At 43.8% G+C, this 23,417-nt stretch overlaps 1 protein-coding gene across 4 annotated transcripts in view; it reads left to right on the top strand.

Annotated features, from left to right (window-relative positions):
- Positions 1–13,085, top strand: part of NFATC1 (nuclear factor of activated T cells 1) — a 110,494-nt gene extending 97,409 nt beyond the window's left edge. For 2 of the 4 annotated variants that reach the window (XM_064422451.1, XM_064422430.1), the window contains one exon: positions 10,536–13,085. In XM_064422451.1, coding sequence (XP_064278521.1) covers positions 10,536–10,538 — 3 coding nt within the window. In that variant the 3' untranslated portion in view covers positions 10,539–13,085. The remainder of the gene's footprint in view (positions 1–10,535) is intronic. The other 2 variants (XM_064422408.1, XM_064422419.1) reach the window with 1 other exon arrangement.
- The last annotated feature ends 10,332 nt before the right edge of the window (positions 13,086–23,417 follow it).

The following is a 23,417-nucleotide window of genomic DNA, read 5'->3' as shown; positions in this document are numbered from 1 at the left end:
TCCAGCTGCTATAATCTGAGATGCTTGCTGTAGGTGCTTTTAGCATCCAAGGAGTATTGGAATCCAGGAATAGTCTGGGGGCAGTTTTCACAGCCACATCTCCACATTGGGGACAGCATCCACTTACACCCTGGGGGTTTCCACATCATGGCCCAAGCTGCAGTGTTGGGTCTCCAGTGTGAGTCCACTGAAATCAGCCTTTGGATCAAAGCTTCCCAGTCAAACTGGATGGGGGTTTTGTTATGAAAAGGTCTGTCCCTCGTTAAGGTGGTACAAAGCCAAAGCATGAGTGTCATTGAGCACTATCAGTGCTCTTGTCCAAGGAGCCATGACAAGGAGGACATGCACTCCTCTTTGAACTCCAGTGTTCTCCAATGTGGTTGACATTAAATCCTGTGGCATTGCTTACAGCTCACATTATGATGCTGACCAGGTCATCATGACAAAAGCAAATTTATTGCATGACAGCCTTTTATTGCATCCATTTTTTGCCATCTCTTTGCAGCCACCAGTTCAGATTCCCAGAGTTCTTGCCCACTGCTGAAGGTTAGCAGCTGTGTTCCATCACCTAAGGATTTCCCCCAGCTAGCGTGACCTTTCCCAGCCTAGTCCCCAGCAGGCTCATAGGTGGATTTCTTTTCCCTTATCAAACACATAAAAATTGTATTAGCCCTGCCCAGCCTTTCTCTTCCATTTAGCAGCATGTGGCCACTCACTGAGTCACTTCATGGTCATCATTTCATCTGACTGAGCAAAACCCCTGTGGGTTAGGGGTTACCAAATAAGGCTCGGCCTTCACACGGGCAAGGCACAGATGTGTCCCTGCAGTGGCCACCCGCCCTGCCACAGGCACATTGTGTATGGTCTACACAGTGGCATCCTCCTGTTGTCCCTGCATGGGTGGGTGCCCGCTTAGCTGGGTGATGTGAATAAGGGCACTGATCTTTTCTGTGGCACTTCACTGATGAAAAGGGCTATAAAGGAAAGAGGTGGTGGTTGGTGATGGTGATGATAATAAGGCAAGCTGGGTCCATTAAAAAAAAAAAAAAAGAAAATTAAAAAAAGACAACCAAACAGTTCTTGCTCAGAAAAAGGTCATATAGACCCTGTTTTAACTTATCTTCAGGACGCTTCCATTCTTGAGACCATGTTACTACTGCTCAAGTCCATCAGATTTTGAGGCTGGTTGAGTGGAAGAAGAGTGAAGTCTTTTGGCCATTCTCTACGCATGGAAAGAAAAGGGCACCCAGCAAATACTGCTGTGTGACCTAAGATACTTCTTTCTTGCCTCCATTTATTGTTTTTTTTTGCTTTACTTGATATGCCCAGCTGCATACAAGCTGGTTTTTTATAAACAGCAGTGCAAGGTGGCTTATTTTGGAGGATTCCAGAGGATCACTATGGGCCACACTATTATTACATAAAGTCAATTAAAGAGCATACATGCACATCCCATTGATTTGATTTAGAACTAATGAAAGCTTCAGTAATGTGCAATTACAAGAAACTTAATGACCCCTTTATATTGAATGCAACTTCTGTGGCACCTAATATGCTTTGATGAATTGCTCATTATGTGCAATGTTAGAAAAGCTTCTAAAAAGATTAATAATTGTATAATCGATAGAGAAATTCAGTTTTATTTTACTTTTTTTTTAATTCTGAAATCAGTAAGCCATAGAGATTATGGACCTTTTCCTTCTCCCTTTTTTCCTCCTGTACCCTCAGAATTACTTTCTCTCTAAAGCTAACCTCTCCCTTTTCCAGCATGCTGAGAAAAGCTCTTTCTTGTGTTATGTAGAAAGGTCTGGCCTGATGACCACGTGAGGTCTGAAGGGTTGGTGTCAGCTGCTCACGAAAAGCTGGATGCCTGCACAGGGATGCTCCTTTGGCAGGGCATGAAGTCTCCAAGTCACAGCCTTCAGCATTGGGTTCAGAGCTTTGTGACACTGTCCAGTCCCATTCCCCTCTCCCATTCACAGCTGGTGAACCTTAGAAGCCGCCAGCCCTTGGGGCCTTCAGGTGGGCTTTAACCTTGCTTTTCTAGCCACAGGATACCTTGAGAGCCTCGTACCACAAGTGTTATCTATTCTTCACTTGACAGCTAGTTGTGAGGTACGGCAAACCTTGGAAGATGGGATCAGGAAAATGAGAGTAAAAAGACAAAAAAGGGAAGTTTCATTTCGGTGACATTCAGGATTTAACAATATCAGAGATGTCTGCAGGCTAGAAAAGTAAGCAAATACAGAATTCCTTAAAATTTGTTTTGATTTTGAATCTAGTCTTGTCATGCTTCAGGGCACAAATCATGAGTTCTGGATGCCAGGATCTGATAGTACTGTTTCACTGTTGGGCACCAGATTGAAAAGGAGATCTCTTCACCAAGATCAATTTACATTACTGTATTGCTCATGACGGGGGCAATTTCCTATTGTCTGTGGTAAAGGGGTGCATGGTCCTCCTTACTCCTTCTGGACTGGTACCCACAAAGCTTCCAGCAGTGCTGACCTCAGGTTTTGGCTGCCTTAGGTAACATTTGTGTAGTTTATCTGTCGCATGGAAATTTTGTGTAAAATGTAAAATATGTCTGTTTTGTTTCCCTTACAGATGCTCTTAGGAACGTAAACACATCATTTTGGTTAAAATGTGGTTTATTTGTTCATTGCCCAGCCTTACCCTCACACGTGTGCATATGTGTGTGTCAGATGAGGGTTACATCATACTGGGGCAGATCCTGCAGTCTCTGCACAGCCCAAATCCCCGTCTCCCCAAGCAAGGCTGGCCTCAGTGAGGGCTACCCAAAATTCCTCTTGGGTCTCCGATTCTTTGGTAAAAAGGGCAAATCAGATTGAGTGCAGCCATCCTCAGACTAGGAGTGAAAACAAGCTGAAGTTTAGACTCCAGTGTTTTGGAAATCACTGCAGCTCTGCTGATCCTTAAGCTAATTTCCAGCAGCTGGGGAATTCATCCCTAAGTGTTTGCAGAGCAAGAGACGCAGGGCGTTTCCAGGGCTGCAAATGGGAGGGATGAAAAAATTGAAACCCAGAAATTTTGGTGTGATAGGATGGGACTCATTTAGTCTGGGCACCTATTCAAGAGCCCCAGTTAAACTGCAGCCACACAGTGCTGTCATCACACTACAAGGAGCCTTTCCCATTAGCCCTCCGCAGTGCAGCCGCCCTTTGAGACTTGGAGTGGTTAAACTAAACAAGGCAGAGGGTAGAGCAGGTAGGAAAATGACTCTGTGGTAATGGCTGTCAAGCACAACAATGCCTTCCATCGTGCCAAGCTGATGTTCTTATGGGAGGATCATGTTTTATTCAAACCTGCTACTTGTTGTCACTCACTTGCTCCACTGTCCTATTCTCTGTCTCCAAAAATAGCGTGCCCTGTGGTAGTGGCTTATTATGATTAAACAGATAAAAATAAGTTTAAGGTTTAAACACATCCAGGACACCTGAGGTAATACAAGATCTGACTTCTTTGTGGAACGTGTGAAGTTATATTTTCCACTGCTTCACAAGACTTGTTTTGTTTAGTTTTTAATTCAGTAAGCTTTCATGTGATCTATAGTTTTGCATTACAGTCTGGCACCTCAAGAATTTATATCACTGTTTTCTGATGTTTTGCCTCACTCACAGAACAATGCCTACTAGCTTTTAAAAGACTTTTTGTAAGAAAAAACAATTTTTTTCTGTGATTTGAATAACAGTTCTGTGTTGTTGGCTGCACCTTTCATATGTCAAAAATCAGTGATGCTTATTAATAGTGAGGAAGTAGGTATCCTGATAAAAACTGTAGAATTTTAGTCATGGGATGGTATATACTAGGAGCTTAATTTTTTTTAGTCACTGTATATGCATCTATATTTATCCATTTTTTTATTAAAATAAAACTTGTACATGGAGATAAGGAAAGAAAACTTTCCTCCTGTATTTTGGCTTCCTCTGCATCCATTTGCAACTTTGAATTCCTCATCAGTGATTCTAATATGTGGCATTTCATCTAAAAGAAGGGCGTACAAGAGCACAGAAGCCTGATGGAGCAAGATATGGCATCACTGCTGGTGGAAAAAATCCGAGGGCAATAATTATAGGCAGCAAAGTGAACGTCATACTACAAAGAATTACTACAGGTAGCGTGGTGTCAGCGTCAAACTCGTAGTCACTCCAGAGCTATGTGTCTCTTTGTGTGCTGAATAGTGACAGCAGAAATTCAGAGCACTTGTGGGTACATCCACGCTGTGTAATGAGCTGTGTGGAGAGATCCCTGACCTGGATGTCACTGTAATTGTACCCATGTAAGGCTTGACCTGAGCTAGTGAGTTCTGCCAGGAGGCAAAAATAATGAGCCAAACCAAAGCAGGTTTTCTTTCAGGACTGTTGCTTGTTTCTGGAGGTGGCTCAGACCTTCCACAGCCTTCTAGAGGCTGTGACACAGAAGCTGTGCAGTGTCAAACAACGTCCAAATAAGGTCTCCACTCATTGCATTGTACTGCTTGGGCAGCTACACCCATCTGAAAGATGAAGCATTATTGTCCGGACATGGCAGAATCGGAGTGTGATTTACCACAGGTTTTCCATACACGTAGCTTGAAATGTGCAGCTGGTATTACTTGTGTTTTCCACACCATGTGAACCAGTCAGAGCAGGCTGCATTTGTTAATTTTCATCAAGAGGGCATTTATGGCATCTCAGCCTCTTGTCTTCCTTTCTGCTCCATGTTAGAGGCAGTGGTCCCTAGCAGACACAGGTGGACATGAAGTAATTAACAAAGGTTGGCTAGCTAGCTGTGGATAGAAACTTCATGTGATCCTGCATGCCTGGATGTCTTGGGACATGCCATGTGGCACTTTCTATTGATGAGGAAACCAAAAACAATCATGAAGGAGCTGAGTTGATGCCATCACTATTTACAGGGCAACAGGGGCATGTGAAACACAAGGTGTCAGCTCGGTGCAAAACCTCTGTGTGAACTTTTGCCTAAACTTTTATCGCACCTCTCTGTGTATTAAAAAAGAGTGAAGAGCCACAAAGCTCCCTGGTGGGAGAGAAGAGTCCATCATAAAGGGGCACAACAGTAAAAGTCCCCTTGTGCAAGCCTTTCTGAGCTCCTGCTGACATGGATTGAAGTCATGGGAACATTGGTCTTTGACATCCACGTGTGTGACAAGACAGCAACTTCACCTAGCCAGAAACCAGAGATTTAATGTTACTGCTTGCAATGTGAAAAGGAATGGGGTATATTTCCAAACTGACACCATTCACCCACAAAACTGTAGACTCAGCTCTTCATGATTGTGAGCTTGACCACGGGTTTCAGCTCACTTCCCATTTTTTCAGACTCTTGAGGAACATTCACCTTTAGGAGTATGAAGTCTTCCAAACTCTTATTTGTATCTTCCCAGCTGGGGAAACCCTGTGCATGTGCCCTCTCCCAACTCCCTGCACCACTGACCTTGTAACTTCTTTGCTCTGAGCAGGATCAGTGTCTGAGCTGGAAGGCAGAACTTTGTCTCAGAAGAAGAGAAACATTGTTAGAAGGACACATTGTTATCCACAATAGTAGTCAGATACAAGGAAAGCAGAAATCTGCAGAATTTCAAAATCTTGCTAGTTGATGGAATCCATGTACAGCCACCAAATGTTAAAAATACTACATTTCCTATGAAGTTCACATCTATATATGGAACCCACATTTGTACAGATATATCTGGTTGTCCTGTTCCGTGCAGGAACCCAAACTGGTGCATCGGTAAGACACTGATTTTGCTAATTAGTAAAGCAGAAATTTCCATTGCAAGGGCATTTCAAGGCAAAATTAAATATAAGAGGAAAAAAACTCCTTATTAAACTCAAATGTGGGGTAACAGCTCACCACATCCTGCTAGTGTGGCATCTGCTGTTTAGCAAAGGAAAGGTTCCTCTTTCAGAAGCCTTGACAGGTAGAGAGGTCACGTGTTACCTCCATTTCTCAGTGTTATTATTTTTTGACTTTTCTGTCAGTGGAAAAGCTGAACATGACAATGGAAAATAGCAGTTGAGAGAAGGCATTGTGGGGAACTGTAGGTGTTAGCTATGAAAGCGACAGTGGCCTCCCCACCAAAGCCAGCAGAAAAACAGTGAAAAAAAATCTGATGACAAAGGCACTGTAAATCATAGTACTCAGCTGTTTGGTCTGATAGGGATCAACCTGGTGCTTTAAGGGAAATGTTGTGCTACTCTAGGCGCTGAAAGATTAAACATCTTGCATGCTATCCCAGATCTGCTGCTAAGCTGTATGTAGGGCCTGCAACAAGCTGGATAATCATTTGGATCTCATTTGTCCTGGTTATAAAACGGTCTTTGTTAGTACTCAGGTTATGTTGTTTTAAAAATCAGTGTAAAGCCATTAGAACCTTTCTTTGAAGAATGTTGTGCTTATTCAAAACCCATCTACTCCTGGAATGGTACTGCAGACATGAATGGATGTGTATCCAAGCAGCTGGGGAATCAAAGACCAGTGTTTGCTTTAGGAATGAAACTCAAACCTGGGCCAAAATACTGCTTGCACTGATACTGTTGTTCTGTGCAGCATGCACAATCCTCCTGCAATAGTAGCAGGTTTATAATTCAAAACTTGAGCATTCAAGACTGCAACCAGCTGATTCTCCTTAACTATATAATAAATATATTGCTACAAATGTGAAAGCCAAAAGTCTCAATTACTTTATCTGCATGATCAGATTTTGCCTCTCTGGGAAGTTCTGCAGTAGTCCTACAGGACCAAGTGGAGCTCTGAGGATACCAAAGGGATAGATGGCAAAGGAGATAGTGAACAGGGAACGGTCAGCTCATTTACTTGAAACATGAAGTAAATTTACAAGAAACAAATTTAAAACAGGAAAAAAAAACTTTTTCCACCCTCACATATGTACACTGCAGAACCCATTGCTACAAGACACTGTGAAGGCCAAAACAGGTTCAGAAGGTCACTAGAAAACTTGATGGGAGAAAGTTCGTCAAAGTCCATTAGAAGAAAGGGTGCAGACCTCTGGTTCACAAAGTCCTCCAGCAGAGTTCATCCAGAGATGAACCAGAGACAGCACCCCTGGAGGTGTGCTTGTTCTTATGCTCTTTCCCAAAGAACTGACAGTACTGGTAGTTGTAACACTGGTGTGGATGGACACACAGGATGCTTCAGCAGAACCACACTTCAGTAACAGAGGTTTGATTTGCTGTTGGGAAGGACAGTCTTGGGTCAGCCTACAATGAGAATATTGATGTTTTCTTGCCAAACGAAAGAAAAATCAGTTTGGGGTCAAACAAAACATTCCAAGATATTCCATTTGATCAAAATAAAATATTTCCTAGCATGCAACAGAAATGTTAACATGTTTTGGAGTACTAAAAGGAAGTAAATTTTCCAGAAATCAGAAAAAATGTGGAGGGTCCTCATGAGAGTGCTGGACCATGCAGTTGAGGGTAGCGGGAAGCATCCTTCTAGCAAACCCAGCAGGCATCACCCAGCACACTTCACATGCGCTTGCCTCCGGGTTTTCCCCCGTTTCCGCCCACCAGAGGGTTTTCCTTGCAGCCTCAGGTGTCTGGGTGGGCAGTGAGGGAAAGCCCGCTCGAATCACACTTCCCCTTTCATCTCTGCTAGCTGTCTGCTGCTTCAAGGTCAGCTGTGCTGCCACGTATTCCCCCACCTGGGCCTTTTGCATGCACCCTTGTCCTTCTCTGCAGGTTTTTTCCACTGCATTGTTTGGAATATTTTGCATTTTTGACACTGCAGTGGGTCTTCACAAACAGCAAGTGAAATAGTGAAGTAAAGAGAGCTGTGTCTGAGCCACGCTGTCCACAGACCACTGTGGAGGAGAGAGATGTTGAGTGTCCTCTTGGTGGTTTTGGCCCTGTTTGGTTGTGATGTCTGGTGGCAATGGATTCACTTGGGTTGAGGTTCAGCTGTCTCCCAAGTCCGTGGTGCCATTGTCTAGTGACTGTTGTTGAACAGCTGCCAGATGTTGTTATATGAGGACACCAGGCTTACTCATCAAGGTAGCAGAAGTCCACCTCTCTTAAGAAAGTAATATAAAATAAAAACAAGCAATAAACTGCTGTGAGTCAGTAACAAAATATGAGTGATTTCAGCTGGGGACAAATTGATTTGGCTGCTGAGAGATGGAGAGAGTGTGACTCAGGGAGCACTGTGGTCTCATGGCCTGAGCCAAGGCAGGTGGGCTCCCAGCTGAAAGGAAAAGTTGTGTCATATCTGGAGTAAGACGTGTCTTGCAGTGCTCAAGTGACAGAGGATCAGCTGGAGATACCTGGAGTGACTGGAAGGGGCAGCCTCTTGAGTGCCTGAGCTGGTTTTGGAGTTGGACCTTCAGCTCATGTCATCAAGTTGCTTCCAAAATACCATTGCTACATGCTTTAATAGGGGAAATCATGAGCTAGCAGGTTGAGGTTGTTGCTTTTGAAAGTTTTACTGAAGGAAGAGTAACTCAGCAAGTGCTACAGCATTAGTCAGAGATGGGGAGGCCTGACTGAGAAGGGGAGGCCCTTCACATTCCCACCTGCATGTCCCCATACCAGTGATATTTATGTTCACATTTTACGGAAGCACTGTGAAGATTCATTATTTAATGTTTCTAAGCACTAAGTAACTGTACAAAGAGTGTCTGTCTAGTCCCTGACTAGTGTCTTAATTTTATTTGATTTACCAGAAGCTTTGAGGGAAAGTTAGTAAAACTGTGATGCTGCCTGGCTGGTAGGAGAATTTGTTTTCACTGTCACGTAAAACACAAAGAGAACATTGTGGTTTTGCTGCAGACTTGAGAGTGCCTCGAGAAGTTTATCACAGAAGCAATCTTTACAAAAGCATCATGGCAGAATTCCACAGAAATTGAATGCTGTTTGCATTCAAGGCAGAAACTCAGTCCCTAAAGCTCTCTGGAGTCTGGCCACCTGTAAATGGGGCGGCACTTCTGGCCGCGTTTGGATGCATGCAGAGCAGTCTTTGCCTCAGTGCAGGGCTTTCTGCTTGAATTTGGTTTTGGTAATATTAAAGATTAACTCCACGGCACTCTCAAGGGGAAGAACTGCTTTGTCTTTTCATAGCTCATTTCCATACTTCTCAGTTTGCTGATGTAAATAGATAGTTACAAAGGCAACTGATATTTCCTCTCTGAAGTATGGTGTGTGTATCCATTGGTAGAATTGGTTTTGGTGGCCAGGACCTGTGACACAAATCCTGACTGATTCATGTGCTGCAATTACTAAGTGGGCAATAGGTCTGCAGGAAAAAAAAACAACAAGCCATAAAAACCAACACCAAACGTACCCAACTAATTGCTTCAGGAAACTGGTTTTACACAGGCTTAGTCTTTTCCAGTAAACACATGAAGTTATCTGGATTACTGTGAAGAGCAGCTCACAAGGAAAGGAAAATGCAGGCTTATCCGTGGTGCTTCCATGACGTGGGCAGGTGTCTCCCAGTCCTTGCAATATTAGAGAAGCTCAGAAGTAGTGATAGTCCTGTTGATGGCATTTTGTCTATCTCCATGTAAATCAGGTGGTGGCAGTTGCTGTAGGGAGGTGGAGTGGAAATAAAAAGGATGTTGTGTCGATGACCTTTGCCAGGTTCAGTCATTTCCTGTCCATCTGCCAAAAATCACATGGACATAACTGGAGTGTGGGAAACTGTATTGCTTGATGATCTTCAGGGGAGGGGGAAAAGAAAGTAAGAAGACTCCTGAATAAAGAAAACAACTCTTTATCAGTGGAGATGCAGTCTGGCTGGCTGATGCTGAGATAGCAGACCTTGTTTACTCTCTCCTCTGACTCTTGCCAGGAGAGTTTTTTAACTTGTTTGTCCCTCTCATTGGATGTAAAGAGTGCATGTCCATATGCATTGGTCACCGTGATGGGAGGGTATATATTTAAACGTGTTACCAGCTCCAGGGAATGGGCAAGCATGCAGCAGTTTCCAGTTTCCTCTCTTCTTTTTTCTTTTTTTTTCCCTAACATCAAGTCACAATGGAAAAAATCAGCATGTGAAGTTGTATTATATCTAGGCATTACAGCTGCACATACCCAGGTTCAGTGAGTGGCAGCTTTCTGCCACCAGTACCTACCATGGCTAACATACTTTCCAAGCAGCACTTTTTGTGGAAGGAGTAGATTATTCTAGGCTCTTCTGTGGTCCTCCTGGCTTTGCATTTCTGAGCAGTTCTAAAGCAAATGAAATGTTTTATCTGTAACCAATTTGAAATGTTAAGTATATTTGATGCAGTCAAGGATCCAGGATGCTGCTGGTTTTGTGATGCCTGGTTTTACACGGTATTTAGCATGTTAATAACCTTGGTTAATCCTTCTGGGTCTGCACTGTGATCAGCCTGTACAAGCTACCTGGTGATGCCACACTTACTGTTCAGAGTTGTACTGAAGCTGTCAAGGAATGAGTGCAAGTTCGGGTGGGTTGTGGACTGAGAACAACTGCCTGCAGCAAGCAGGATGCTAATAGATTCCTTTTCTTGTCTTCTTTCTTTGCAGTAAATGAAATTATAAGGAATGACCTTTCCAGCACCAATGTCCACTCATAGCTTTCAGTGTGGGTCTGGTATGAAATACACACTTTTGACTTGGCTGGCACATCACCTCGAGTCGGGAGATACCGAATGAACTGAAGACGTTGCCTGGTACCACTCTGATCTTCCACCTTAATGAATGTCAGGAACTGAAGATTTACCTCTTGCTTACAGAGAAGTAGCTCCTCAACTTCAACTGATGAAACAGCTTTTTTTAAAGAAAATCATCTCAAAAGAGAGTAGAAGGAGTATGCTCCAAGATGGCGCATTTCATGGGACAAAACTAGGAAACTCAGCAAAATCTGAGCACTTCTTCCCGTTGCTGATCCTTTTGGCATGGCACCGCTGGAATACAGCCCTGGAAGTGCCTTATTTTACCAGGTTGTGGCATCAGGGCATTTTTAATAAGCTTTGAATTTCCTACCATTAAAAGTGTTGGTAGGTGCAGAAACTCTAGAGCTTGAATTCTGGAGAATGATACTGGAAAAAAGCATAGGACTCTGCAGCAGAGTAGGGAGAGCAGTCCCAACTCCAGTAAGACACGTTTATGAATTCCAGAATTTCCTCAGCTTTTCCTCTGCTGTAATGTACAGCCTATTGCCTTATTCTCAGTGCATTTCAAAAGCCTCCTGATTCATCATCATCTCAGCTTTCTTTTTGCATATTGCTTTCATTATGTGCTAATGAATCATAGGGTTGGTAGTAGTAGCATGGTAAGATTCTGATTTTGATCCAGCTTCTGTCATAGCACAAGTGAGTTGAATAGCACAAAATAAAAAAGGTTGATGGACAAAAAATTGAAATCTATCTTTTACACGATAGATGAATATGTATGCATGTACATACATACTAGTATATATGCATATATTTATATATGACAAATAATATAGATGATTGCCTAGTAAGGGCACTGAATTTAGCAATAATTTCAATTTCTGAGAATGCATTTCAAATCCACAGCAAATATTTCAGCTACTTTTTTTGAGGGTTTGTTGCACCTGAAGCAGGTATGCATTTTCTTTCCTCAAGCAGTTAAGCAAGCACTTTAGATAGGCAAGAAGGATGCATATAAGATACACGTTATTTACCAAATGTCAGAATATGAGTTATAGTAATTGTAAATACCATTATGGAAGAGTGTAAAATATTTGTTCAGTTATAATATTATTATTCCGCAGAAGCCTTATAACTCTCTGCTACGTGTATGGAAAAGGATGTTACCAAAAACCCACCTTGGTTTCACATGCAGCGCTGTATAGTGTGTTTTCAGATTAGCTAATGTTCCTGGAGTTACAAGTAGGCATGTAGTGTAGCCTTCAACATTGTACTTTTTACAATCAACCGCTTATTATATAACTAGCAAAGACCTATTACTTCACATAAACAAAAAAAAAAATTAAAAATAAAAACTAAACTAAAATAAAATAGCATGACTAAATTAAAAATGTTTAACATTAATATTGTGCCTTAGGAATCTGTGCCCCCTCCTGGAAACACACCTGAACTACACCCCCAAACTGGGGTGGCTCTGTAACCCTGATGCAATGAAGACTGAACAGGTTTCACAAAAAGGTGAAATCCAACTAAGTGTTTTAAAACATTCTTCTGTATAATTATGTCTTACTTTCTTAAGGAAAAAAGATGAAAGCCATATTTGTCACATTTGCACATTACTGTGAAGACATGAGAATATAATATGGCTCTATGTACATAATATGCTGTTACTGGTCTTTATAATAGTCTGTTATTCCTCACCTGTTTAATCCCAATTATTTACCCTGTATTTAGCATTGTAGACGTTGCATGAAATGTTTCTTATAGGCTGTCATATGAAAAGTTAAAAGCTCGACAGATGTCAGCTTGACTTGTAGCTAGAAAATAGAACCAATAAAGCAAAATGTTTTGCTGGAAGCTAGTCTTAGAGTGGTTCATTTTATGTTATCTTGAAAAATCTTTTCTCATATCAAATAGCATTTTTAAATTATATACATATATCTCTCCATCTCTTCTATATGAAGCTGCTTGCATCTTGCTAATATAACCATCTTATTGTGGAAGCAAAGTCTCTTGTCAACAGACTCCTCTTCATTTCCCCACTGCATTTAAAGACATTGCAACCAAGAAGAGGAAATTATATATGATACAGTCCTCAGATTTTATTCTCTTATTATTTCAGAAATGTCAATGAACTGTGCATGGAGGAATCTCTGATTATGCCAAAGCATTTTTTTAATCCATATACTAAATATCTTGGATGAGGTTTTAACTGTGCAGGACAATGCACACATACACACAGAGGCACATTTCAGCAGTAATTTTAGCAAAGTTTTTGAATGTATGGTTTGGCTATGTTGCAGCTCCTTCATTATGATTTTTATTTTCCTCTTTAAGCTATTTTGGGAAAAAAAATACCCCAACCTGTTACTTTTAAGCCTAGATAATGGAAGATTATGCATCTGTTGTATATGTATTCATAAAATAAAAACGAAAGCAGAAATATTTCCTGTATGAGACTGCTATCTTGTTTCTGTACATGTGTTATGGTTGTTTCTGTCAGTTTAGGAAAATGATTTTCATCAACCTTTTTGAAAACAAAGCAAAACCCAAAAGCCACAACACTCTGAACTTGGAGTGTAGGTATGTTCAAAAATAGGTATGTTCAAAAATACCTCTGCCAGGGATGATTCTGACTATTCAAAAGAGCCCTTTGGATGAATTTTAAGTGGTAAAACAAGCTACCTTACTGATCATGCAACAAAGTACTTGGCATCTGTGAGCATTGCTTGGACAACAGTTTCTTTTGCCCTCCCTGGAACTATTTCTGAAACGTGTGGGTTGCTAAGGGTGGCCTTAGGATTTGTCGCCTTCAGTGCAGTAGATGGAAGAGACATTTTTGTTAGGCTGAGGGCTTTGGTAGCCCTGAGATAGAAGGGCTGGCCATGGACTGGCAGGAGGGGATCTCTGGCCACCAGCTGCCTATGATGCGATCGATGGATCGGCTCTGTATGATGCGTCCTACTCCCTGAACCTCCTCACTGCTCTGCCCCAGAGGCAAAGTGGCAACAGGAGGGTGTCAGCTTAGTCAAAGCTGGGCTGAACACAGCTCTGGGCTTCTATCAGCTCATCAGGTGGTGCCTCTGTAAGTACCAACATCTGACACCTGATGGGCCATGAAATGCTGAGAAAACCTGAGCTGCTTCAATTTTTCAGGACAAGATGGAAAATGTGCATCATGTCTACCACAGTAGTCTGGGTCTACATAAGCACTTTAAAACCATTCTAAAAATCCTCAGGGAGAAGGAGACACAAATATGCATTGAAGTCTTTGGTGAAAGATCTTTCTCTGCCTTGGGTTTCTCTTCCTGTAAGTATGAAGTGTCGCCCCCTGCTTAGTCCATCACACCTGGCTTCCCTGGGGCTGGTACCCAAGCCCTGGCCATTTAAAGAGAGGCAGATGCTCCAAGCCCATCAAAACCCAGATAGGGCCCAGCTCTTCAAAGATTAGTCAAAGAATTTTTCTCTGCTTCCAAGTCTGGAGGGTGGAAACAGTGATATTTATGCCTCACAGACAGCATGAGCTGTATTGTTGGGGAGGTTCCTGGAAAAAGGAAAATACTGAAAACTCAGTCACAATTCTGGAGACCATGACATTTTGTATCCCCACAAAATGTCTCAAACTGAATTCATTCAAGCAATGTACTTCAGTCATTGTGTTACCTGGCTTCCTGCGAGCTTCCTTTCCCTCCCATTTCCACACATCCTTCACTCAAAGCACAGCAGACCCAGGCACAGCTACATTAACCTTATCTTGACCAGACTTCTCCAGGCAAAAATAGCCTTCAGCAAACTCCTAAATGACTGCTTTCATTCATAACCAAAGCAGAAGGTGAATCCCACACATCCATCTGGTACTGTTTGACTAAATAGCCCTGCTGGAGTCATGCCTTTGAGATTTTCCTTTCCAGCTGAAAATGGCAAATTTCGAGGAGTTAAGTTTCTTGGACAAAGTTGTACTGCCTTGAAGCTAAGCTTTCCTTCAGCATGTGTATAATTTTATTGCATTCATCACTGTAAATCAATTGAATGTGTCACAGTAAAAATAAAACAAAATCCCCCTCATCAAGTACATAACAGAGGAGTGTTAAGGTCAATGGCATAAAATCATTTTTATTTCTGTAGCTCTTTTTCAAACATAGAGTCTAATTTTATGTCATAAGCACTGATTGGATTGTTCATCAAACTGAGTCCTCTCTTCTCCACCTTCTCCACACTTGCCCAATATGGAGGTCAAACTCTTGCTTATTTTAATTTGCCCATACAATTTCCTCTTTCTCAACAAGTTAATATTTTTTTCTTTGAACTTCTTTAAAAAAAAAAAAAAAATTTGGATTCCCTTCAAGTAGCCAAATAATTTGTTCTGAGCAGATCAATTACAGATTCTCAAACTGTTGGCTTTAATTTCAGGTCATCCTTGAATCCAAAACTAGCTTTTTTTTGGCCAAAGAGACCGTCTTTTTGTACTGTGCAAACTCGTAGAGCTTTAACAATTCAAACAGTTGTGTTTTCAGGATTTAAGACAACTGGTAATGTACCTGGAACTTGCCATCGCCCATGGGCGCATTAGCAGCTGTCATTTAAACTGAAAAGTTGCTGAGTGTAGTGTTTCCTTAGCTATTTTCAGGGACAGATAACCCACAAGCCACTCTTTGCAGATGTGGCAAATTAATTTTCAGTCATTTTAGGAAATCCCTTTTTTTTCAGCTTGGTGAAACAGTTTCCAAAGATGCCGTCCGCGTCAGTTTCCAGCACCTCTTCTGAATTAGTTTCACACTCAGCTCCTGTACCCATCCTGTTTCCAGTGCTGCTGATGGAGAGCTTTTGGGTCCAAAGTAACAAAGGAAACACTGGCAGTGGGTGCTGGTGTCAGAGCTGCAAAACCTCCAAGAACACACATGGTGTGGAGTCCCAAAGCTCCGTGTGATAATCTTCCCATCCAGGCAGGGGACATTCCAATAACACCAGCTTCGTGGTGCCATGGGGGGAGGAGGGACCTCTGGGCCTTGCCAGAAAATATTTCAGTGCATGTCACGAATCTTTTCGCTGTAAAATCTGGGAGTTTTCTGGTCTGGTTTGTTTTGGTTTTTAATAGGAAAAATTATATTTCCTCCAACATGAAATCATTTGCTCTACTTACTTTTTTGGGGTCCTTTTTTCTTTAATTTTCTACTTAGGAAATACAAACCACATATTATTTTGGATCAGGTTGATCAAGACTGCACCTTCTTTCCCACTCTCTCCCCTCCAAATCTCTGGGATGGGCTGCTTTCCCAGACAACAGCTCCCCTTCCACCCAAGCAGAGCCACACAGACGTCACATGTACACTGCCTCTGCCCAATTTTTTGAACAGTTTCTCTGCAGGAAACTCCTCATGGATCTTTTTCTCCCTGGACCCTTTCCAGGGCTCCTGCCTGGGCCAAGCTGATCCAGCTCTCATCCCCATGGCAATCTCTTATTTTTATTTTTTTTTTACAGGTTTCTTTTACATTTTATTTTACAAAAAAAATCGGCCCTGTTCAGATGATGACACTAAATTAAGCCCACACCTTTCGGTGTATATAATGAGTTACTCTGATGCTTTTCCCCCACCCCACACACAGAGAGCCATTCCTCTGGTGCTGAGCCCCACGTGCCCAGCCAGCACATCGTGATGGCTCCAGCAGAAAGCTTCTTGAGAAGGCAGCAGGAACCACAGCCTTTCCCACCCAGCGCCGCCAGCCAGGCAGGGAGGGGAGACCCACCACAGCACAGCCCACGGGGCCCGGGCTGCACGGCCCCACCGGGGCTCAGCGTGGGCTGAGAGCAGCCACAATTCAGTACACCTGGAGAAACAAACTCGGTGCCAGTGCGCCCCTGGGACGTGCCCAGGGGAGACCGTGCTGGTCAGAGCAATTAAAGTGGGTTTATGGTGACTTCTCCGCCCAGTAGCAGAGGGGGGATGGGAGAAGGGGCTCCAGGGCCAAGGTTGAGTAGCAGAGGTGATGCGTGGGAGGGAGGGAGAACAAACTCTGCCTAACTTGCAGGATGAGTCTGCAGAGGTGGGTGTATGAAAACTCATCTATTTTCTTTAACTTTCCAACTAAGCAGTGTGGTCTGGGCAGAGGAGGTGTGGAGGGGGGGAACCCCAGCACTCTTTCCCTGTCCCTCCTTGTCTTCAAGAGCAAAGTTCTTTCATCAGGGAAGTGGCCCTGGGAGAAGGAGGCGCTGGGTTTTTTCAGGTGTGCTCTGGTGCAACCCCTCCCATGACTGGTGACCCCAGCCATGCAAATGACAACTAAGCATCTACACAAACACTCAGACCCATGTAGGAATTTCTGGTTTGGTTTTCCCTGCAGTGCATGTTGCCACTGACACTTTAGAAAGACAATTTCAACAGAGGCAAGTGAGATGAGAAAACTCTCAGTCACAAATTAGAAAGTCAGTAATTTCAGGGTTTAATCCATACAATGTGAGGGGGTGTGGTGGAGGGATGAGACAACACTTTGAGGGCTGCTGCCCTCAAGCACTACATGCCCTCTGAAGCACAGGAGCAAAGCACCTGGCTCATCCCAGGGCCACCCTCAAGGCAGGTAATTGCTTGAAACTCCCTGTTATTAGGAGGAAATTCTTTGCTGTGAGCTTGGTGAGGCACTGGCACAGGTTGCCCAGAGAAGCTGTTGATACCCCATCCAGGGAAATGTTCAAGGCCAGGTTGCATGGGGCCCTGAGCAACCTGGTCTACTGGAGTTTGTGACTAGATGAGCTTTAATGTCCCTTCCAAGCCAATCCATTCTAAGATTCTACGGTTCAATAGCAGCACTCTTCTTGCTTCAATGTAAGCTGACAGGCACCAGAGACCTTAGGCAATGTTTGTAGGCAGTGGGTGCAAGGGCTTCTCTAGCAGTGATCCCAGCTTGCAGAGCAGGGTGTTGCCTTTAGCAGACCAACCCCTTGGTATTGCTGCCAGTGACCAAGAGGGCCAGGACCACTGCATTAGCAGGATGTGTCTGTGAAGCAGGTTGTCCTGTAGTAAAGAGCATCATAAAGGCATAGATCCAGCAAAAAAATGCTTAGTCTACCCCACCCTTTCTAAAGGGTGTGTCTAAGCCAAAAAAGGCTTAGTCTACCCCACCCTATCTAAAATATGTGTGTGTACCAAACAGTAACTAAAGAAATGAACTTGGTGCTAAAAATAACGATGGGAATTTTTTGTTATATTTGTGGTTCCATTGCATGTGATCTGTATGAGCTTTACAGGTCTAAGGAATTATTGATTGACAAATAATGTTAAATAACTTCTTATATAACACACTGTTTAAGGAGCTGCTGAGTTTAAAACATTTTTGTGGCTGAAGGATGTGCATTTTTGGTGACTCAAGTGCACAGTCTGAGCTCTAAAGCAGTGGTCAAGCCCAGGAACAGCACATCACTCATCACTGCTACCTACTCGTCCAGTGGTTGACCTAAAACCCCTCATTTCCTTTCCTCACAGCCGGCATTGTGAAGTGTGGGATAACAGACGCTGCGCGTGTCTGCTGACGCATTTCACTCCTGATGCAGATCACAGCATGGTTTTGCAGGGTGTCACTTCCACCGGCCGGCTGCACTGGCTGATGGAAAACACAGAAAGGCCATTTATTTCGGGGCAGATATGTATCAGTTTAATGTGTCTGAACTGCTCAGCTTGAAAGGACACTGAGGCAGCCTGGCCTGGGGTTTGTGCTTTCCATAAAGCTGGTGCTTTATCCAGACTCTCGCGGCTGATTCAGTCAGCCCTCCCCAGTCTGAGGGCAGTTTTCAGAAGAAAAGAGGGTACCTGTGCTTGCCTCCCAGTGCTGGGGACCTCTTCTGCCACTGGCTCCTTCAAACACACAGCTGATGCTGCTGAGCTCTTTCAGAACTGGTGTGGACCCAACAGCTGGCATGGTACTTGGTCAAAATCCTTTGGGATCTTTTGATTCAAGAAATCAAGATTTTAGCTTCCCTGGGCCATTTCCATGCTTAAGAGGGATGACTGCTCATAAAGCCTCTCATTTGCTAAACTCACGCAACGCAGCACCGTACTATGTGAAAGCTCTAAATACGTTTGCTTCTTGTATTTTTTTGTGCTTCACAGCCATGCTTCATAACCATGATGAGGAATGAGTTGAAGCCTCTGTGGTCACACATGCAGTTAATCTGGACCTATTCTCAGCTGGAAGAAAAAGCCAGTCAGTGCCTGGGGTTCCTCTCTCCTCCTGTCTTCTCCCAGCGCCTGTAGCTTGGCAGGCAGACACCCTTTTGGCAAGGCACCACATCCAAGCTTCCCCCATTCACTGGCTGCGCTGTCAGCACGTCGCGTGCTGTGCATGCATCCCAGTGAGCTCCTGAGCATCCAGCTGCCCCAGCAGCCCTGGAGAGCACAGGGGCTTTGAACCCTGGGCGTTCTCAGGTGCTCTTGGCATTGAAACCCGACCTGCAGGGATGGCAGTCACAGCAGGACACTCAGTGATCCCTGGAGAGCTGTTTTAGCTCCTGGCTGGTTTGTAGCTGACTGATCATGGTGGCTCAGTAAGGCCTGCTTACACAAGTTTTGCCTGCTGGATGCTGTTCCTCAGCACTGACCTTATACACAAGGATGGGAAAAGAGCAGTGTTTTCTCAGCTCTGTTTTCTGAATATCCACTTGATTTTGGCCAATGGGTTCAGTCAGTGCACTTAAATAAGTGAAACCACACATCCCAGCAGTGCCATATTCTGTCTTATAATACAACTTGCCACTGGAGACAATATCAGGAATAGTTTCAGCTGATGGGAATTTTCCAATTTTTGTTTTCTTCTATAAAATTTTGCATTATATAAAGAACTAGCAAAAAAAAATTTTGAACTTAGAAGAGGAAAACACAGTATTCTTCTTCAGCTGGCTCTATTGTTCACATCTTTGATTATTTTCTTCTTTCTGTGGACCAGTAATTTTGCCCAGTTAAAAGGAACTGGACTGATTTTGATCTTCTACAAGTACGACTGTAGTTATTCCTGAATTATGCCAGAATAAGTGAGGTCAGAGTTGGGCTCAAAATCCTGCTTCTCCAGAGCTTTATGATCAAACTCATGTTGTGCAAAAAACAGAGAAAGGGTGAAGGGAATAGAAGACAATTAGCTTTATTGCAGTCCAAAAAAGGGTCAGTGCATCAGCTGTGCTACACACTTCGCTCTTTGGCTGCCTTGTAGAAGGGAAAACTGATGTGCCTCAGCCTTATCCTGGCTCTTTAAAGGAGATTTTCATCCCAGCTGATTTCAGAGAAGGTGAAATTGCATCACTCTCATCCCAACTGATTTCCAGGCTCTGTCCGGCTGCATTCTTGGACCCAGAGATGCTGATTATCAGCAGTTCAAGTCCCGTTAGCCACCTGTCCTGACTGGGGACTTTTGGCTGAACTTGTGTCTCTGAGGTCATGCCTGCTCCCGCCAGCCTCCAATCAGTTTCTCTTTCCTCAGCAGCTCAGTGACTTAGCTGCATGGCACACGAGCACGGCCGCGGCAATCCCATCATTTCCTGTTCCTACCTTCTGCTGATTGGCATCCTAGACAGGCAGGTTTGGAGAGAGGAAAATGCTGTCTGCACATCAGGTCTTGGAGGGGGTCTCATTTTGGATGGTGTAAAGCACTGAGGGATGTGTGCAAGGGGGTAAACCAGAAGCATCTGGTGAAAGGCTTTAAGAGAGGCTGCCAGGGAGGCAAGAGATGAGTGACCAGTGAGTCACTCAGCAGGCACTGAGTCAGGGAGAACTTACTGCACAGGCTCTTACTCAGCTGAAGAAGGCTCTCTGCTGCCCATATATACCAAACTGGGGAGGCCAAATCCTGTCCTTCTCTCATTGCAATGTCCCAGGCTGCAACCTGGGAGACTGAACAGGGTGAAGAGAAAATCTCAGTGCAAGAGCAATGATCGTGTTCAAAAAAATTTGAACAATACTGTTAATATAAATGCTGCTGTTTCTAGTCTTACAATATTTCAAGTTCCTAGACCAATACTGATGTTCTTAGACCAGTAATTTTGTCCCTGCCACAGATGGATGCACATCCTTGAGGGATGCATCTCCTACTGGAAGGAATTGGGCCATTACCTGCTGCCGCTGTCTCCGGGCTGTTGTGACAGAAACCCGGGTCAGTCAGATCCTGTGGCCTTTGATAGTTTTATTCCTACTCTGCTAATGTGTGCAACTTGTGTCTCATGGAGCTGGGATGCTTCACAACCTAGCAACAATATGTATTTACACAACCTCAAAGATTCCCAAAGAAATCTGTGTTGGGGTTTTACTCACAGATAGAGTAATGATAAAAGAATGAAAAAAAAAGAAAAATAGAAGCCCCAAAATAACTTGTTTTGTTTATACTTGAAATTGGTTTTGTTCCTTATTTTAGAAAGACATTTTTTGTTGTGTTTCATATGTATAACTTTTCAGTTATGTTGTGTAAAAATAGAAGTCAGTGCTGACTGTCAATATTTATCCATTTATCCATGAAGCAATTATTTTAGAAGGCCTGTAGCTACAACACAATCTTTCCTCTGTACAGTTTCCATCATGATTTCAAATTGCAAAAAGGAAGCTTCAGAAGGAGTGTTCTGTACTGAGCTTCAGATAGGGAATGTTTCCTGGTTCCAGATTTAAAAGCAAAGGTTGACAGCGTTTCAAGTGTCTGTGTGGTGAGGACAATGGAAAAAATAGTATTTTAGCCTTGGTTGTGTACAATGTTTAGGCCAAGTTGGATGGGGCTTTGAGTAACCTGATCCAGTGCAAGGTGTCCCTGCCCATGGCAGATGGGTTGAAACAAGATCATCTTTAAAGTCCCTTCCAACCCAAGCTAGTCTATGGTTCTTTGAATGTTTACTGCCAAATTGCTGAATGTGAGGTTTTTGTGTTAACCCTCCTTTGCTCCTGTGTGGCTTTACAGACATTACTGAAGCTCAGAGCAGTGCCTTGTTCCCAGTGGTCTCAGGTCATTCTTGCTCTGCTGATGCAATTAAGGGATTCAAGCCTACCCTGATGGAAATCCCTGTGGCTGTGGAGCTGTAACCCAAGCTGAAGTTTGCCCAGCTCAGTTTGTGCAGCACAAGACATTAACAGAAGCCTTGCAAACTGAGCTCGTGCAGAATGGCAGCCTCCAACAAAGATGCAACACCACGAACAAAAGGAAGAGATTATACTCACACCAGGAGTTTTGCTTCACTTTTAATTACCTCCAGTTCTTTCGTGGCAAAATTTTTAGTGTTGTGTTTTTGAATTTAGGAACCTATGTTATCTGTCTGGTCCTGCAGTTTATGGACTTTATAATATGCACTCACACCTCACCATTCACTTAAAGCCCTAAACAGAAGACCTGAATATTCTGTTTGCAAATTTGGCTCTCTGAGAAGAGAAAGAATATAAAAAAGCAAAAAAAAAGGGAAGGGAAGGGAAGGGAAGGGAAGGGAAGGGAAGGGAAGGGAAGGGAAGGGAAGGGAAGGGAAGGGAAGGGAAGGGAAGGGAAGGGAAGGGAAGGGAAGGGAAGGGAAGGGAAGGGAAGGGAAGGGAAGGGAAGGGAAGGGAAGGGAAGGGAAGGGAAGGGAAGGGAAGGGAAGGGAAGGGAAGGGAAGGGAAGGGAAGGGAAGGGAAGGGAAGGGAAGGGAAGGGAAGGGAAGGCTGTGTTACACTAATAGCCATAAAGCAGCCTCTGAAAGCGAAGCAGTGCCTGCCTTTGCTAAACAACCACGTTTCATTGCTTTGGAGCCACATTTTGGGGCTCGGGCAGCTTGTTTAAGTACATTTATAGTGCCCCACCATCACGGGCAGACCTGCTGCAGCCTCACCTTGGGTGTCTGTCAGTTCTGTCTGGCTCTGCAGGCAGCTGTCTTCCAGCCCTGGGCATGGGGCTGCTGCTTATCTCAAACGATCTGGGGGATATCAGGAAGTGGGCTTTGTCATCCCCTGGAGCAGCAGAGTAGGGATGTAGCAGTGCCAGCTGTGAATGCACAAATGTGCTGTTAAGGAAGGGAGGTGAGAAACAACTCCTGCAATTAGGAGCACAGAGGTGATTGTAAGTAGGTAAACTGCCAGAGCTGGTGAAGTGCCAGAACGGGATTTGGCCAGGACACCACAACTAACACCTGCATGTTTACAAGGAACAACACGGGATCATTGGCTCCTCAGAGCCTCCCACCTCCTGTGTAGCCACTCCCCTGCAGCAGCACGGCACCGACTGGCAACATCTGGTCTGCAGTTGACATCAGAAACATCATTATTATGAACTGGTCCGGCGAAGACTCAGCCTGAAAACCACAGCCTAATGAACCTCCAGCCCCACACTGTGCGAGGGCTCTGAGCCCAGCGCTGGCTGGTCCAGGGATGGTGGAGACTACTGGAAAACCTCCCTGCAGGCTGCCAGGCAGCTATCAGGCCAGATTGGTTCCTGTAACGTGTGAGCTCCAAGAAGAATGCAGTGAAAAACGAGTGAACTGACCACAAACAGATTTCTTCCTAACTGTGTCACTGGTGAACGCCGTAATTCCGAGCCGGAGGTGAGAGAATGGGTTTGTTTTCACAAGAAACCTATTGATGGAGAAAAGAAAAATCTGAGGACAATTTAGCAACTGGCTGAATTTGGCAAATAATTTCAGCTGGAGAAAATAGCTAAAATAGTTCAAACTTGGAGCGGGGAGTGGAAGACGAGAAATTCTGAAAATCCATTATTTGCACAGCTCTCCTCCAAAGAGTTTATATTATACTGCCCGCTACCAGCTGGCCCGAGATTTAGATTGCCTAATATTTTCCGTTATAAAAGATTCTTTCAA

The sequence above is a fragment of the Passer domesticus genome, chromosome 1 (assembly GCF_036417665.1).
Source record: "Passer domesticus isolate bPasDom1 chromosome 1, bPasDom1.hap1, whole genome shotgun sequence".
Lineage (NCBI taxonomy): Eukaryota > Metazoa > Chordata > Aves > Passeriformes > Passeridae > Passer > Passer domesticus.
The sequence above is the reverse complement of the archived record's forward strand: the minus strand, read 5'-3'. Positions and strand labels throughout refer to the sequence as shown.